General features: G+C 45.9%; 1 protein-coding gene across 11 annotated transcripts in view; it reads left to right on the top strand.

The window, feature by feature from the left end:
• Positions 1–18,582, top strand: part of GBF1 (golgi brefeldin A resistant guanine nucleotide exchange factor 1) — a 121,630-nt gene that overhangs the window by 90,102 nt on the left and 12,946 nt on the right. For 3 of the 11 annotated variants that reach the window (XM_059900978.1, XM_059900980.1, XM_059900977.1), the window contains exons 4-19: positions 11–142; positions 6,003–6,121; positions 6,649–6,757; positions 7,271–7,331; positions 8,582–8,636; positions 9,363–9,461; positions 12,378–12,525; positions 12,864–13,087; positions 13,610–13,778; positions 14,203–14,414; positions 14,754–14,852; positions 15,451–15,645; positions 15,864–16,053; positions 16,652–16,792; positions 17,114–17,202; positions 18,154–18,356. In XM_059900978.1, coding sequence (XP_059756961.1) covers positions 11–142; positions 6,003–6,121; positions 6,649–6,757; positions 7,271–7,331; positions 8,582–8,636; positions 9,363–9,461; positions 12,378–12,525; positions 12,864–13,087; positions 13,610–13,778; positions 14,203–14,414; positions 14,754–14,852; positions 15,451–15,645; positions 15,864–16,053; positions 16,652–16,792; positions 17,114–17,202; positions 18,154–18,356 — 2,245 coding nt within the window. The remainder of the gene's footprint in view (positions 1–10; positions 143–6,002; positions 6,122–6,648; positions 6,758–7,270; positions 7,332–8,581; positions 8,637–9,362; positions 9,462–12,377; positions 12,526–12,863; positions 13,088–13,609; positions 13,779–14,202; positions 14,415–14,753; positions 14,853–15,450; positions 15,646–15,863; positions 16,054–16,651; positions 16,793–17,113; positions 17,203–18,153; positions 18,357–18,582) is intronic. The other 8 variants (XM_059900982.1, XM_059900979.1, XM_059900987.1 and 5 more) reach the window with 5 other exon arrangements.

Genomic DNA, 18,582 nt, shown 5'->3' with positions numbered 1-18,582 from the left:
TTTCTTGCAGAACTCTCAGAAATTGAGCCCAATGTGTTCCTTCGTCCATTTCTGGAAGTAATTCGCTCTGAAGATACCACTGGCCCAATCACTGGACTAGCACTCACCTCTGTCAACAAGTTCCTGTCCTATGCGCTCATAGGTAAGAGCTCAGACTTTGTTGGATGACCACAGCTCTTCATTTCTTGCCTCTCCTGGAGTGGTCAGGCTTTAGGCAATGAGCTGGTGATACTGGAAAGTTTTTCCCAGCCATCCGTTTCCTTGTAGAAGAGAAATAGGATTGTTTATTGGTTACTCATCACACTAATTGACTCAGGTTGTGCAGAGTGGGGAATGAGAGGTTTCCTTGGGACTCTGATTTCTTTGTGCTCTGGAGGCAGTTAAGGGTATAGTGCCCTTGGAGGTTTGATTTATTTTGGTTTATTTTTTAAGTTATTTTTCAAATATAATGCATGCTTATTTTAAGAAGATAAACAATAAAGAGGTGTCTAAAAGAAAAGTTAATGGTCTCTCTCAATGTTTCTCCTCCTTCTTTAGGTAAATAATATTAACAGGCAGGTTTGAATCTTCCTATACCTTTTTCTACATGTGTATAAATATATATAAAGTTCCACCTCTTTTAAAAAAGAAATAAAAATAGGATTATGTGCTACGTATTTTCTCATTTAATAGTATTAACTTAGGTGTACATGATATAATTATCCATCTGATTTATTCTTTTCCCTCCAGTTTTTTTGAGGTATATAACATTGTATCAGTTTAAGGTATACAGTGTAAAGATTTGATATATGCATATGTCGCAAGATGATAAACATAATAAGTTTAGTTAAATCCATTGCCTCACATAGAAACAAACTTTTGTGTGTGTGTGATGAGAACTTTTAAGATCTCGCTTAGCAACTTTCAAACATACAATACAGTATTGTTAACTGTAGTCATCATGCTGTACACTACATACCCAGAACTTACTAATCTTATAACTGGAAGTTTGTATGTTCTTTTTTTACTGTGATAAAATATACATAATATAAAATTTGCCATTTTAATAATTTTAAAGTATATAATTCAGTGACATTAATTACATTCACAGTGTTGTGATTACCACCATCTATTTCTCAAACTTTTTCATCACACCAAAAAAGAAATTCTAATCATTAAGCAATAATACACCATTTCCCCTGCCCCTCAGTCCCTGGTAAGATTTTTTTTTTCTTTTTGGTAGCTGTATAATTTCCATAGTATAGATATACTACAGTTCACTCAATCATTCTCTTATTGAGTAATATTTAATATTTAGGTTGTGTCTTATTTTGAGCCATTATTTTTTTAATAAATTTATTTATGGCTGCATTGGGTCTTTGTTGCTGTGCGTGGGCTTTCTCTAGTTGTGGCGAGTGGCGGCTACTCTTTGTTGCAGTTCGCGGGCTTCTGATTGTGGTGCGCGGGCTCCTCATTGCGGTGCGTGGGCTTCTCATTGCGGTGGCTTCTCTTGTTGCGGAGCACAGGTACTAGGTGCACGGGCTTCAGTAGCTGTGGCTCGAAGGCTGTAGAGCGCAGGCTCAGTAGTTGTGGCTCACGGGCTTTGTTGCTCCGCGGCATGTGGGATCTTCCCGGACCAGGGCTCAAACCCGTGTCTCTTGCATTGGCGGGCGGATTCTTATCCACTGTGCCACCAGGGAAGCCCCAAGCCATTATTAATAATGCTGAAATAAGCATCCTTGTTCATATGTCTTTATTATTAATTTTCCTTTTGTATGACAAATTCCTGAACTTGAAATTTCTGGTTTAAAGGCCATGTGCAAATTACATTTTTATATGTACTACCAGTTTGCTTTCCCAAAAGATTAAAATCATTTGCACGTCCAACAGTAAGGTTTGAGAGTTTCCATTTCCCCACTCTGTCACCAGCACTGAATATTATCGATATTCTTTATTTGTGCTAATTTGATGGGTGAAAACTGGTATTTTGTTGTTTTTATTTCTTTGAGGCTGAATATTTGAATTTATTCTCCTTTGCCTATTATTTTATTGAGTTGTTTTTGTTTTTCTTATCAATTTGTAGGAGTTCTTTGTATAGTGTATATTAACCCATTGTCTATCACAGTATTACAAATATTTTCTCCCAATCTAGTCCAGATATTTTATCCAGTCTATTGTTTATCTCTGAATTTGTTTATGGTGTCTTTTTTGGATTCCTTTATAGTTGGTTTTGTCACTTAGAATACCGAATTTTTTCCCCCTATTGTCTGCCCATGTGCAAGGGTGAGGAACATAGAACACAGGCAGCTGTCCATGTTTCTAAGTAGGGAGACAGGAAAAGAGGAAGCTCAGGCTGTAGCTAGCAAGAAAGGAAAATGACCTTCAGTTCAAGGCAAGAAAACCCTTTATCTTTTCTAGAAAGTTGGATTTGCTTAGTTGAAGCATTCAGGATTGGGAGCAGGTATCCTGGGTGCCAGCTAGGTTCTCTAGGTGCATGAGCTTCTCCAGGCACCCTAGTCCTAGCTTCATACTTCTCCTAAGCAAAAATCAGGCCCAGCTACTTACAGCCTTGCCCTGAGCACCACCTGCAGGTCATCTCTCTTCACGGCCTCCAGCAGCTGCCCTCTATGCCGTTTCCCTCTGCTCTTTCGTCCGTGTTACTCTCTCCCCCTTCTGGGGTTGGCAGACAAGCTGGTCACTGGAGTTTCCTGTGGTGGGAAAAGAGAATGCTGGAGGTGGTGATTGCAGTGGGCATGAGAATAGGAACGGGAAGGAGTATATGAAAGCCAGAAGGCAAAGGAGATGAGATTGGCAGATTTCCCTGCAGTCTTCTCCAGGGTGGCCAGGAAAGGAGGAGATTCTAAAGAAGGGGTCCTGGGGAAGACAAGGTCTGTTAAGTGAGCCAACCTTCTGTTTAGGCTGCCCTTCTGGAAGGAACTGCCCTCCACCTCTCAGCCCTGTGACCCAAGGCGTCTAGGGTTATTTTAGATCCTACTCCAAAGACCAGCCTTTTGTTTGGCCCCACACAGCTGCCAGATCAGGATTTGTGCCTCTGATTGCCTGGCTTATGAGGCCCTGCCTGTGGTTCTAAGGACCTGTCACTTGTACCTACCTTTTTAGAAAATTAACTTTGCTACTTCATTCAAGCTCAGAGGATAAGAGCTACAAAAAGATCAGTAGCGCTTAAACCACTTTACCTAGGGAGACTACTGAAAGAGGGGAAGAAATAGACCCCCAGGAGTTGGGAGCAAGGCTGCCATTCACTAGGAACTCTGAAACACTACACAGCACTGAGAAGGTCCTGGATTTCCCGAACAAGGAAAGGTCCCTCTGTGGACCCTGGAGGCCTGAATAAAGGACCCTGTCCAGCAGGACTGTGAGAGAGGACTCAGGCAACAGCCTTGAGAGTATAGGATTTTCCGTGTTGATTGGGAGAAACATGGAGAGTTGGTGTGATAGAAGGAGCTGGGTCACCTCCTATACTGTAGATCATCATGAAATTGGCTTCCTTCTGCATGACCTCTAAAGTAGCCGCTCATGATACTGAGTAGTGGCATGCAGTAAATAGGGCAAAGAGAGTCTGACTAGGTGTCAGAGACTAACCAGGATGGAAGAGAAAAAAGAAAACAAATGAAAACCACTCACAAGTGATGAAAGTTTTCTGGCTCATTGTGGCAAGAGAAATGTTCTGGTTTCTCAGCCATCCGCTGAGCTTCAAACTCAGGAACTCCATGAATTTCAGGTACCAAGAAAGAGAAAATGGTAAGAATTTCTTCTAATTCCCACACTTAAAACTAGGAGGTTCTCCTAGCTTACACCATGCCACCTCTGGAGCATTTTTCTCTGTCACTCACAAAGCTTTGTCACGTCCCTATCTTTTTTTCCTACTTTTGCTCCCCTTTCAAGAACAATCCAGGCAGTTCAGCAGGACCCTTGTAGGCCTTGATGGAGGTCACTTCTTTGGCTACTCCTTGTAGATATTTATTTATTTATTTATTTATTATAAATTTATTTATTTTATTTTATTTGTTTATTTTTGGCTACATCAGGTCTTCGTTGCTGCACGTGGGCTTTCCCTAGTTGCGGCGAGCGGGGGCTACTCCTTGTTGCGGTGCGTGGGCTTCTTATTGTGGTGGCTTCTCTTGTTGCAGAACACGGGCTCCAGGCGCATGGGCTTCAGTAGTTGTGGCATGCAGGCTCAGTAGTTGTTGCACACGAGCTTAGTTGCTCCACGGCATGTGGGATCTTCCCAGACCAGGGATCAAACCTGTGTCCCCTGCATTGGCAGGCGGAGTCTTAAACACTGCGCCACCAGGGAAGTCCTCCTTCTGGATATTTAAGTCATGAATGGGAGCAGAGTTTCCTCCTTGGCAGCATTTGTGTTAGCTTCCAGCATGGTGCTGATTGTCAGAGCTAGCTTCTCCCCTCTTACAGCTGAAAGTCTCCCTCCCTCCTATTCCCCAGTTAGCCAGCCTCCAGTCCTGTTTAGTTTGTCCCTTATCTCTCCTTAATCTTTAGTTAAGCTAGTTACAGGATTCTTGTCCATGACATATTGTTTTAAATAGGAATGAAACCAAAGCAGGAAGAGTTCTCTGATTTGCTGTAATGGGCACCCAAATATGAGTATTGGCAGCAGTGACTGTCCATTTTTTCCCCCTACTCCCCTACCTCAGTTGCACCTGAACACAACATTCCAAAAGCAATCAGAGAGAGATGTGTTGAAAGAGAACATCTGAAAAGAGAAGGGCTGCAACCTTGGCATTCAGAGCTCTGGCCCGGGCTTCCCTGATGGCACAGTGGTTAAGAATCCGCCTGCCAATGCAGGGGACACGGGTTCGAGCCCTGGTCCGGGAAGATCCCACATGCCGCGGAGCAACTAAGCCCGTGCGCCACAACTACTGATCCTGTGCTCTAGAGCCCACGAGCCACAACTACTGAACCCGAGCACCAAAACTACTGAAGCCTGCACTCCTAGAGCGCATGCTCCGCAACAAAATAAGCCACCGCAATGAGAAGCCTGCACACCACAACAAAGAGTAGCCCCCGCTCGCCGCAACTAGAGAAAGCCCGCGCGCAGCAAGGAAGACCCGACGCAGCCAATACATACATACATACATATATACATAAATAAATAACATTTATAAAAAAAAAAAAAAAGCTCTGGCCCTACTCGGCCCTTGCTCTGGGCCAAAACCTCAAATTTCCAGGCCCTTCCTCTATGAAATGAGTAGCTTTACACCAGTGATTTCCAAAGTATGGTCCCCTGACCAGCAGCATTAACTTTACCTGGAATCTTGTTAGAAATGCAAATTCTCAGGCCCCACGCTAGACCTACTAAATCAAAAATTCTGGGAGTGGGCCCAGCAATTTCTTTTTTTTTTTTCTTTCTACAAATTTATTATTTATTTTACTTATTCACTCTTGGCTGCGTTGGGTCTTCGTTGCTGCATGCAGTCTTTTTCTAGTTGCAGTGAGCGGGGGCCACTCTTCATTGCGGTGTGCATGTTTCTCATTGAGGTGCGCGTGCTTCTCATTGCCGTGGCTTCTCTTGTTGAGGAGCATGGGCTCTAGGCGAGTGGGCTTCAGTAGTTGTAGTACGTGGGCTCAGTAGTTGTGGCTCACAGGCTCTAGAGCACAGGCTCAGTAGTTGTGGCACATGGGCTTAGTTGCTCCACGGCATGTGGGATCTTCCCGGACCAGAGATTGAACCTTTGTCCCCTGCAATGGCAGGTGGACTGTTAACCACTGCGCCACCGGGGAAGTCCCAGCAATTTCTATTTTTAACAGGCCCTCCAAGTGATTCTGATATATGTTTAAGTTTGAGAACCACTTTTACACAGTGGAGTTTGTGCTGAGATGCTTATTAAAGCCAGTTATGGGCAAAAATTCTCAGGTAGCTCAAGAAGCCATGGGTTAGGGAATTGGGAGAGGAGAAAACCAAAGTCTCTCAAAACAGTCTCTAGACAGGATGTCTTGACTTTTCTGTCTCTCCTCTACACATCTTTTCTTTTTTGTTGGAGCAGATCCCACCCATGAGGGCACGGCAGAGGGCATGGAGAACATGGCAGATGCTGTCACCCACGCCCGTTTTGTGGGCACAGATCCTGCCAGCGATGAGGTTGTCCTGATGAAAATCCTTCAGGTAAATGGAGGGGAAGAGCAATTAGGCTAATGGCCAGGAGCTGGTGCCTCTGGCTCTACCTACTGGAGCCTGATGGCAGCTTGAAGCTGTGTTTTGACTCCACTGGGGCTTAGAGAGCTACTTTGTTTCCAAACAAGCAGCTCCGGTACCCAAAGTAAAAGCTTTTTCTAAGGAAAATAATTAAAAGCTTTAAATGAATTGGTATCAAATACTGGAACCCTTAATAGGCTTGTACCTCTGGCAGACTGTATCTGTGCCATCCATCCGTTGGGCTTGTGGGCTAGGGTTGGAATGAGTGCTGAACTATGTTGGGGTCATGCAGAGTAAAGACACAGTTCCTAAGACAAGCTCCTGGGAGACCCCCCACCAAACTGAAGCAAGGTCAGCTCTTGCTAACCTCTTTCTCACCCCTGAGTGCTTCCGTAGGAGACTTAGAAAAACAGGAGGCAGCTTCTCTCCCCTCATGTACACCCTTCTTCACCCAGCCTGCCGTGTTTATCATGGTCTCTCCTTTTTCTTCCTGGTAGGTACTGCGGACTCTGTTGCTGACCCCAGTAGGTGCCCACCTAACCAATGAATCTGTGTGTGAGATTATGCAGTCTTGCTTCCGGATCTGCTTTGAAATGAGGCTCAGTGGTAGGTGCTTGAATACTGGGCCCTTCACCATTCCTGGGGCCAGTATCTGTGAGTATGAATACAGGATGCTGTCTGTCAGTCCCAGAGAGATGGAAAACTCATGACTTCTCCATCACCTACCTTGTGGAGCCATAGGGATCTAGGAGTCTCTGTACTTGACAATTTGTTGTGCAGCTAGAATAGAGACCTTAGCTTTTTGTGCCAGGGCAAGAATTGGGCTGGATCCCAGAATGACTCAGCCCAGAACCAAATCTCCCTCCCTTGAGGTTTCTGGGATTGACACCAGCCTGCAACCCCTGAGAACACATCATTGCTCCCCCTTTTTATCCTGACTCAGTAGTGCCATCTAGTGGGCCAGTGATGTTCTGGCCGCCAGGCTGAACTGGAGCTGGTTTTAATAAGTTTGGTATAATCCTTAGTAAACAAGGTTTGGAGGGGAGTCTGCTCTGAGAAGCCTCCTGATAATAGCACGGCAAGTAATGACACCTGTGTTATTTGTTTTTGCCTGTGCAGAGTTATTGAGAAAATCCGCAGAGCACACTCTCGTAGACATGGTGCAGCTGCTCTTCACAAGGTAAACCTGCTGCTGTTTGCTTCAACCCGGCTGCCCAGGCCTCTTGAGCCTGCTTGCTTCCTCACAGCCACTTCAGGGACCTGGCCAACCCCACAGCCACATCAGAGGCCACTGAGATTATGGATGGGTGTGGTTCTCTAGGACCAGGGTTACCAAGCAAGGGAGAAAGAGGAGGGAGCTGGCTTGGCCTCAGGGGGAAGCAGAGGGTTATTTGATCTAGGCTGACAGAACTTCTGCTTCCCAAACTTGTGTCTGTTTCTGTGCAGGTAGCAGCTGGGAAAGGGAACCCAGAGAGGAAGCCAAACTCAAGGGAGCCTGGAACAGGTTGCTGAGCTCCCAGAGCTCAGCCCGATTTCTGTGAGGAAGGACCAAGTCTAGGGTGACCAACAATCCTGGTTTGCCCGACTGTCCCAATTTTAGCAGTGAAAGTCCCACATCCCCACAAACCAAAACAGTTGTTACCTCGTCAAGACCCTCAACTTAGGGCCTAGGAGACCTTTTCATACTATGCCTAACACCCTGTTTTCTGTACTTCCTTTCAATAGACTAACTTTGAGAAGAGCTGAGGCGAGGGCTTTACAGCTTCCCCTAGGGGATATTGATAATGGAAGAGGTTATGCATGTGTTGGGGCAAGGGTTATATGAGAAATCAGTATACTGTGAACCTAAGATTGCTTTTAAAGATAGTCTATTAGGGACTTCCCTGGCGGTCCAGTGGTTAACACTGTGCTGCCAATGCAGGGGGCACGGGTAATAATCCTTATTATCTACAGACTAGATCTGCCTCTGGACCCTGCTGCAAATTGTTTCTTACTTCTCAGGTTCAAATTTACTAATTTCAAAACTTCCACCTGCCTTTTACTTCTCACCCTATGCCCAGTCTCCTGGGGTTTTGATAGACTGCCCTCTCCCCATATCATGGCTTTCAGCAATACTTGCTTAGTGAATACAAGCAGAAAGGAGTCAGTTTAAAGATGAAAAGAGCCTCCACACTCCAAGGGTACTTAGTCACCTTTCCCTCATGACTACCTTCTTTTTTAGAAAGTATCTGTGTTACAGGTCCCTCAATTTCTGTGGCTCTTCAGTGAAGCTCCAAAAAGGGTGAAATTAGCCTGCTTCTTTTCCTAGCTTTTCCTTCTTTTCCAGAGATAGCATGCTCTGGCCCAGAGCATCTTTGGGCTGTGGCTGGCATGGAGGGGAAGATTTGTTACTATCCTTAATTACAGTCCATGGGATTTTCTATCTTACAGGTTACCTCAGTTTAAAGAAGAACCCAAGAACTATATGGGGACCAACATGAAGAAGGTATGACCTGCTATCCCTCATCCAAACCTCGATCTCCCAAATTCTGTACTATAGAGATTTTCCTGGATACCCTTGCTTAGCAAAAACATACTTTCGCCTAGACAGGTTTGCTTGGAATCTAGAAATAGCTATCGCTCCTTTACCAAGAAATTTATTCTTTCCCAGGTACCTCTCCTTCCCCAACCTTTCCTTTCCAGCCTATATTTGTTGACCCACCATGTAAGCTAGTGAGCCAGTCCTTCATGGAAACTGGGTGAGGCCCATCAGGCTGGGCTGAAAATGTATGTTGATAAAGGTGAAAGTCCTGCCATCCCCTCAGGGCCTAGTCTTATCAGCAGGTAGGAGGCCTAGAGAGGCTATACCTCAAATCCCATCCTAATACTGGATTAGACTGGGCTCATGCTTGGGCTAGCCTCTGTTGACAAGATAAATCAAGTCTGACTCCAGATCAGAAGGTTCTCAAACTGCTAGGAGAAGAAGGGTGTTCAGAAGAATGGCCTCTTTCTATCTTGAACTGAAGCCCTGGACTTCACAGGCCTCTGATGAGGATTCTGCTTGCAGCCCTAAGAGGTTCTGCCCTTGGAGATGACCCTTGGCTGTTCGGTGCATGCACATAACCTTCCCCTTTCCCCTGCCATCCATCCCCATTCCTGCCCTGTGCCCTGTTGGTGTGCGTCTGAGTTTATTTCACTCTGCTTAAATCGTTCGTTTGCCTGTCTTTCACAGATTTCTCCATGTCTCCTCAACAAACTGGAGCTAAGTAGTGGGGAGCAGACCAAAGCCCTGAACCAGTTAGAGAGGGTACTACTCTTTAAGAACCTCAAGGTCTCTCTCCCTCTCCCTCTCCCTCTCCTTACCCCCTTTTTATTTATTTATTTAAATGTGTATTTTTTATATGTAACATCTGGGTCTCATATCCACTGTGTAGAGCACAATTTACCCCTCCCTAGTAACACAGCACGGCTTTGGAAGAGCTGCATGTGTTTGTAACTTCGCAGTGTTGGGAATTTTCGTGGGGCATCTGGCTGCCTGAAGGCAGAAGGAAGCCTTGAACTGATAATACATTATGTAGTAAGCCTAGAAAGAGAGCCTGGGTCCTGCCGACGTCTTGTGGGGAGGCTTAATATCTACCATTTCTAGGGGAACTATGAGGAACTATCAAACAAGACCCTTCCCTTTTCTGCCCTCTCCCTGTCTCAGAGCTGGCATTAGAAAGCTTAAGCACAGTCCTTGATTCTAGCTGGATGCCTGAACTTGGTTTTGAGGGAAAGGGTAGTCTGTCTAGTTGGGGTCATTTTTTTCCTGGTTACCATTAAAGGGGTCATTCTAAGGTTTAGGACTCTAGATGGATGAAAAGGAGCCAGGTCCCAGGTTAGCCCAGGGCACTGGCAGTACTTTGGGATCTGCAAAGGTGACCTCCGTCCTTTTGAAGTAAGGGAACTTAGAATGGAGGTGCAAGCCAAAGATTACCCTAATCCCCATATCCCTGCTTTAGGAAGAAGAGGGAGAGAAGGAGGTATGGGCTATCTAAGCTCTCATAACAGTGTGCATGCTAGAGGTGTGGCTGTGGACATCCAGGTCATTGAAGATAAAAAGAACTCTGTGTGTTTTGTGTGTATGTGTGCACTAGACAGTCCATAGGCCTGTGTTTTCTTTGCATGCCTTGTCTCTAGTTTCACTTGTGTGCTTGCCTAGTCTCAAGTTGCAGCTCTCTTCAGTGGCTACCCACCATTTTGCCATGATTATTAATCTAGGACCTGCCCTTTCTTTATAAAGCTTATATTGTCCTTTGGAAATAAAAAGTTATACGGATAAGGTGATGTAGAGTTTCATGAACTGCTCACCCCTCCCCCCCCACCTTAGGATCTTAGAACAGGGAGCACAGCTATACTTTTAAAGGAGACACTTGTAAGAACTGGCAGCCTCTCAACTTCTATTCAATCCAGGAGGCAGAGAACATTCATTGAAATGATCAGGTTAGAGCTACCTCTGCAGAGGATAGAGAAGGAAACAGGAAGGACTGAACCTAGTGTGGGAAGGAATCTCAATGACGGGGCTTCTCCGTGGAAGTAGGACTACCTGGAATTCCTGATATTGGGGAGCCACCTGGAGAGAAAAGATATTTCACACAAGTCAATCCAGATGTGAGTGCTTTTTGGAGCTCAGTGACAGTTTCCAGTTTAAACCAGGAGGTTCCTCTTTTCCCTCATTGATCTCTTGGACTTCTGGCCTATCTGCATGTTTAACTGACTCTTACCCCCAGAACTTTCTTTTGGGCTTCAGTGGTTTCTGGAGGGAGCATCCTGGTTCCTGCTTAATCACAGTGCTCAGAGCACTTGAAGCTCTATTCTAGGCATATGACTGCTGGCATTTTGGAGATGCAGGGACAAAAAGTGTAAATCCAATGCGAGGCTGTTGCTATGTTACTAAGAGCTGGAGGTGGGGCTCAGCTGTTGGGCGTGTCTCCTTTATGGGTGGAGATATGAGTATGGAAGGAAGAATTATGTGGTTTCTAAGCAAAGGATCAAAGGTTGTCCAGATTCTGGAGGGCTTGGGGGAGGAAGGGGGGCTTATCCTTCAAATAGCAGAAGGAATTGAATAGGCCAAGGATAATATGGGTATTTTCAGCTTTTAGAAAGAGGCAGGGAGAAAAATTGTTTCTACTCTCTTTTAGAGTCATTCTAATGGTTCCTAGAAGAGAACTGCTGTTGCCCATTCCAGGAATGGTCTATCAATCTAGGACTAGTTTGATATAACTGTAGAAGGACTGGATACAAACTGTAATTGAGAAGGCATCAGGATTAAGAAAATGAAATGGGCTTAAACAAAGTAGCTGTGAACTTAGGGTGGAGAAAATGCATGAAAACTTATACCCTAAAGTAGTCAATGGGTGATAAAGATTTTCCTTTGTGACTAAAAGGAAGCTATAGGAGAGAGAGAAATGCAGCAAGAGGAAGGGAAATGGAATAGAGCAAGAGTCCAAGAAATCAGTAGTCTTACCATCTGAAAGCATAAAGTTGCTTCTAGAAAGACCAACAGTGAGAAGGACAGGAGGTCTCATTTATATACCAAAGTTGGGAGCAGCAGAGAGCAGAGCAGCAGCGCGACATGATCTTTCATCCTTAACTCCACAAATCAACTGGGATGCCACTCCTTCCTTAATTCCAAGGAATGAACCTTTGACCAATTTGATGTAGACATTCCACAGTAAGGGATATGGTTAGGATCTAGGCCCAGTTCATGAAGTAATAGGAAAGCTAAGAGTTTGGCTGGGAAGGAGTAGACTCTCACAGTTGGATAAGAACTAGGAGTAGGAGGCTACTATGCAGGTAGTTGAGGAGGAAAGCCCAGGAACCCAGGGCCTGAAGATCTGCAGCTTTGGGCAAAGGACCCCCTGCCCTTACGCTTTCTGCAAGAGGGTCAGGCACCATCTACAGGACTGAGGATTGCCACCCAGTATTCAGGGAAGCAGAGTGATGTATGAGGGCTGGCCTTATCAATGACCAGCCTAAAACCAGAATGTCACCTTCCACTTGGAGGCTCTCAGGCTGACCTTTAAAGTGGCAAGAGTAGAAGGCAAGTTGGAGGAGTAGGAATGTGCTCTGATGGTCTAGATTCTTACTGTGGCACAGATGTGGGGTATAGACTCTTTTCTAGGGACCAGTAGGACTAAAAGAAGGGAGATTTCTAGGGATACAATCTTAATTTGAATACCATGCTAATGAGGTGTGATATTTCCAGCTGAAAATGAGAGCAGGAGGCATGAGTGATTCATCTAAGTGGAAGAAACAGAAGAGATCTCCCCGACCCCCACGCCATATGACCAAAGTCACACCAGGTTCAGAGCTGCCCACCCCCAGTGGAACCACCTTATCCTCTAACCTCACTGGTGAGTACCCTGAGCTGCTGCTTCTGATTAGAATAGATAGAAGAAAAGTTCCTTCCTCTCTCAGGAATTTTGACACTGAAGACCAACTAATTGAGGGGCTGTGGTCTTTCTACTGAGAGCAAAAAGGGAAAACTCCAGGTCAGATCAAACTGTGACCATTTAGCAATTCTCAGTGACTTAAGGTTGTTCTCCTTCCAGTGGGACTCTGACTACTTTAGAGACCAAGCATATGCAGAAATTAATATGCAGTCTAGGAAAAACAAACAAACGGTACCATGGAAGGTATGTGTTTCCCACAGAGTCTCTTTTCTTCAAGCCTCACTCACTTTGCTTGGCAGGTGGCATGCCCTTCATCGATGTACCCACTCCCATCTCCTCTGCAAGTTCAGAAGCTGCCTCAGCAGTGGTCAGCCCCTCTACAGACAGTGGCCTGGAGTTCTCCTCCCAGACCACCTCCAAAGAGGACCTCACTGACCTGGAGCAACCTGGCTCTCCAGGGTATAGCACAGTTGCAGAGCCTGGCAGCAGCGAGCTAGGGGTTCCTGAGCAACCTGACCCCCAGGTACGGCTTTGATTTCTAAAGACCCCTGTCTAGTCTTCTACTGTGGAATTGGCTTGATCCTTTGGCTCTTTATCCAGGCCTTGGCTCAAAAGAAGGTTGGGGCAGGGGGTTCTTCCCTGTTTCCTAAAATTAGCTGTGCTACCTAGAAAAACCACAGCATGACTCACTGTGAGAGGTAGCTCACAGGATTTTCAAGCTGTGCATACATGCAGTACTTGGCAAAGGTGAGGATGCTGGCCATGGCTTTTTCTGGAAGTTAATGATCTAAATCCAAGCTCCTGAGGGCCTCTGTTGCCTCTGGGGTTCTAGTCACTGAAGGTCACTGATGCCTCAGGTGATGTTTTCTGAGTCCTTCATCATACTCCTTCCCTGAACCATCTTGCATTGATTCATAGTCCACTGAGCTGGCCCTACACCCGCAGTCCATTAGAGACACTTGGAGGACAGATACTTAAGAGAAATAAGTTCCCAATTGCTCTTGCCTCATCTCTTTTCCTGTATCCTCCCCACTACTGGTCATAGCAGGAAGGGGCCCATGTGGAAAAGGCCCAATCAACATCCGTGGAATCCATCCCTGAAGTATTAGAGGAGTGCACATCTCCTGCTGACCACTCTGACTCTGCTTCTGTCCATGACATGGATTACGTCAACCCCCGGGGTGTGCGCTTTACACAGTCCTCTCAGAAAGAAGGTGAGTACTCTCAGGCAGGCTCTTCCCCCATCCTACCCACTAAGCTGTCTGAGCCTAAACCATCTTAGACCCAAGGTGTCTGCTGGTCCAAGTCCTACGGCATTTTCTAGTCAGGAAATGGAATCAAGCAAGAGGACTATTGGATGAAGCCCTTCCCTAACTTACACAGAGAGGGAGTTTGGTGGACAATAGGAAGTGAGAGGGAAGAATAGAAAGCTTGGGACTTTTAACAGAAAGGTGGGATCATCAATTCTGATTCCCTTCAATGAGTGAGACTAGTCTCCTTACTGCCCCAGAAAAAAAACATTTTTTTCCTGAAGAGAATCACTTATCTGAAATTGCCTGTATAATGCAGAGCAGGCTAGGCCAAGTGATCGAGCCAGTTGTTTCTTAGCAGTCCCACTTCCCTCCTGGCCTTTCCCAGGCACAGCTTTGGTCCCCTATGGTCTTCCTTGCATCCGTGAGCTCTTCCGATTCCTCATCTCCCTCACCAACCCACACGACCGCCACAACTCAGAGGTTATGATCCACATGGGACTGCATTTGCTGACAGTGGCTCTCGAGTCAGCCCCTGTAGCCCAGTGCCAAACCCTCTTGGGCCTCATCAAGGATGAGATGTGCCGCCACTTATTCCAGGTAAGACTGGATTTCTAGAGGGACTCCGAACACCTGGCTTTTTTTCAGGGTCTTTCAAGGGCCAGGGGAACACAGGGAGGTTTGGCTGATTCATGTGAAGAGTATAGGACCCAGGAAAGAACCTACCTCCCCTACTGACCAGTAGTCATAGTGAAGAGGACTCCAGTAGTTCCCCGGGGACTCTGGCAACCAAAGGGAAACATAGGAATGGCTAGATATAGAGTTCCCTCAGAGCACATGACCTTAGTGACAACTTCCCACAGTTTGCTGTCCTGCTTTCTCTTGGTTGAGCCATAGTCAGGTTCAGAACCTAATAGCCCATCCTACTGTGATCTCCAGCTACTCAGCGTAGAGCGACTGAACCTTTATGCTGCTTCCCTGCGGGTATGCTTCCTACTGTTTGAGAGCATGAGGGAGCACCTCAAGTTTCAATTAGAGGTGAGTTTCTTGAAGTTGGAAAAAAAATTAGAAGATATATGGCACCTTCATTCGGGTCAGCTTTGTCATGCTGCAGGAGTGGGATTTGGTGGCTTCTGAGGAGAGTGCTTTTAGCCTCCATAGTTTGGTTCATTGGCTCTCCTCTTTAGTGGAGAAATTAAAAGGTGCCCAGAGAAACCTGGCTGGCTATAAAATGGGAGAACCCGAATATGAGAACTGTCAGGTAATCTCACCATGAGTGGGTACAACTCTTCTGTCTGCAGTTCTTTTGCAACACAGGCAGGCAAGTCAAGCTAGCTTCACCACTAAATTGCAAAAGGGAACTCTGAATGGGACCAAATCAGGCTCACACAGAGAGCACAAAAAGGGCAGTGGGCAACTTGTTTTGGATCAGGTACGAGGTAGAGAGCCAGGCCTCCCCCATCATGAAGGACAAAGAGGGGGATGTATTTAGGGGATGGAATACCATTAAGTGTCTCTTAATGCATACCTTCTGGCTAGGCGTCTGCTTCCTGTTTAATGTTTTTCCTGTCCAATTTGTCTCTTCCTATCTTGAATCCTTTCCCCACCTAAATGGCAATTACTGGATTACTGTCAGATGTACATCAAAAAGCTCATGGAGATCATCACTGTGGAGAACCCCAAGATGCCTTATGAGATGAAGGAGATGGCTTTGGAGGCCACTGTGCAACTCTGGCACATCCCCAGCTTTGTCACTGAGCTCTATATCAACTATGATTGTGACTACTACTGTTCCAACCTCTTTGAAGAGCTCACCAAGCTGCTGTCCAAGGTGCTGAGCATTATTACTGACCTCTAGAAAGACGACTTTATTAAGGAAATCTCTCTGGTGGTAGTGAGGATGCTACATATGGGGAATGAAACGCTTGAGAGCTGGGGAACAAGAAGAAGAAGTGTATCTTCTCAAGGCAATGTAGAAGTTATGGGCGGTTTTAGGATTTTTGGGAAAGTATTCTAACCCCAAGTCTCCTGGATCTGTTTACTTTCCAGAATGCCTTCCCTGTGTCTGGTCAGCTCTATACAACACACCTGCTGTCTCTCGATGCCCTGTTGACAGTGATTGACAGCACTGAGGCCCACTGCCAAGCCAAAGTCCTCAACAACCTTACCCAGCAAGAAAAGAAAGAGGCAGCCAGACCTGGCTGTGAGGCAGTAGATGGCACTCGAGAAGCCAACAATAGTGAGAGGCATTTCTTTCTTTGAGGATCCCAGGGTTCTATGTTTTTATCCCTTCTCTACTCACGGAATCCTTTCTCCTACCCTTATGTCACTTCCTCCAAAGTACTCCTAATTCTGTGTTTCCGAGGTTTGGTGATGTGAATCATAGACCAGGCTGGCACATTAGCAGGACTCATGGACTTCTCACTTTCTCCTCTTCCACGCTTTAGCTATTTTTACAGAATTGTTATTTCTTTATGGGGAGAAAAGAGAATATAGATTAAAGGATATAGAACTTCGGTGCCTAAAAGCTCCAGGCCCTACCTTTTCCTACCCCCAGTGCCTGCCTCCACTCTAATTAATCTTCTCTAACTTTTCCTTGAGATTGAGGTTGCAGAAGATCAGGGAAAGTGATTGGGTAATCTTTTTATTAAATTGTAGAATCTAATGCTTGGCTGACGTGGGGTAGTGACTACTTATTTGGGCTTGGGTTTGTCCTGTCAGGGCTGATGACCTGTGTGGGAACATGCAGGTCTCCTTGGCCTGAAGCTTGATTCTCCTGCAGCTCTGCTTGGCTTCCTACACCGTCAGTCTTCATTTACCTTCTTTTCTCTTACCAGCTGAGAGAGCAGCCAGCGATGGGAAGGCTATAGGCATGGCCCCAGACATCGCAGGCCTGCATGTGCCAGGTGGAGGGCGGCTGCCAGCAGAACATGGGAAACCAGGATGCAGTGATCTGGAGGAAGCTGGTGACTCTGGGGGTGGGTACTGGGTGTCCATCATCCTAAGCCCCCTCAACTGGAAGGCCTGGTAGAGAACAGAGGGGAGGGGAGCAGAAATACCCTAGGGTAGTACCTGAATGAACACTGGCTGCTCACCATGCCTTCAGACCCAGAGAGAGGAAAGAAAACATTTGGAGCCCTAGAAGATAGGACTTCTAAGGAAGTGGAAGACTGATGAGGACAGGAAATTTTCTGAGGCATCCTTTTTTTCACTAGAGAGTATATCGACATCCTTCCAAAAGTCATTATCCTGGTAAAAGAGGTCTTACTGGTGTTTCCCTCTCTTCCTCCCATTCCTAGCTGACAAAAAGTTTACCCGGAAGCCACCTCGATTTTCCTGTCTCCTGCCAGATCCACGGGAGTTGATTGCAATTAAGAATAAAAAGAAGGTATATATAGACATCCCCAGAGCTCAGCCTCTACCCATTTCTGACTGGGTGTTCTCTGTAGGGTTTCTGTCTCAGAGAATGAGGGAGAGTCTAAGCTCACTGAACAGCTTCCCAAGGCTAGTTTTTGAGCTTCTTGGCGCTTCAGCAACCCCCCAATCTCCTTTGAAGCCCTTTCCTTACTCCTAAGCCATGTAATCGGCATCTCCTATCGTGTACTCCTGGGCAAATGCTGCCCTAGCTGAGAGTCAAGTGTTACTTGTGGTGACAAGAGCCCTGGGAGCTGGTATCCTGTGGGTCACCGAAGGTTATTGGTCATCTCGAGCTCTGGGGTGATGATTGGCAATAAAAGGGAATTGACATTTATTCTGGTGCTTTTTAGTAAAGTTCAAATAACTGTACTTTTTGGTTTTCTAACACAAAGAAAACCTTCTATTTAACCCTTTCTTCCTCGTAAGGCCAGCCTAAATGACTTCGGTTTATGTGTGCCCTTGATTGCAGGGCTGTGACTAGACAGTCAAAAAGTTATCATCGCAGTTAGTTCACCTTGTCTTTCAAACCACAGGGCCTTAAGAGCTAGGAAGCCAAAGAAAGAAGGGGAATCCGAGCTAGTCTGTAAACAGATACCAGGAACGGCTCTAATACTGGAGAGAAAAGAAAACCTTCTCTAGTCTCTTTCTTCTGTTTTTTTTCTCTGATTCTCAGGTTGGAGGAGAGTGCTATGCCTCTTTAGCACTCAGAAAAGGAGTAAAAAGGAGCTCCTCAGCTACTTCTAGTTAAACATGGAGATTGGGGAAAGCTAGGGGCCAATATGGTTCAGCCTTAGTTCTGGAGTGACTTAGAACCATGTCCTAGGAGCCCATTAGGTTACCAGCTGTGGACTGTGATGGAGACCTGCCCTTGTCTGGTTTAGGGGCAGAGCAGCTTTTGACACCTCCTGTATTTCTTCTCTAGCTGCTGATCACTGGCACAGAGCAGTTCAACCAGAAACCAAAGAAGGGGATCCAGTTTCTGCAAGAGAAAGGTCTCCTCACCATCCCAATGGACAACACAGAGGTAGCCCAGTGGCTGAGAGAGAACCCTCGGCTGGACAAGAAAATGATTGGAGAGTTTGTGAGTGACCGCAAAAACATTGACCTGTTGGAGAGCTTTGTGAGGTGAGGAAACTGCAAGAAATGTGGGACATAGTTGATGATCAGTCTGGGGGGACAGACAGTTCAAAACAGTACCAGTCAGTTCCTGATGGTGACCCAGGTCATACATTCTTCCTCTTCCCAAGATTTATATCTGTTGGATCTGAAAGAGTCTCCAGCAAGAAAGCTTTGGGCACCATTCCATTCTATATAGAGAATATTGCAAAAGGGTGGAGTAGGGTTCCTGAGC

Source organism: Balaenoptera ricei, chromosome 16, assembly GCF_028023285.1.
Source record: "Balaenoptera ricei isolate mBalRic1 chromosome 16, mBalRic1.hap2, whole genome shotgun sequence".
NCBI classification, from domain to species: Eukaryota; Metazoa; Chordata; class Mammalia; order Artiodactyla; family Balaenopteridae; genus Balaenoptera; species Balaenoptera ricei.
The sequence above is the reverse complement of the archived record's forward strand: the minus strand, read 5'-3'. Positions and strand labels throughout refer to the sequence as shown.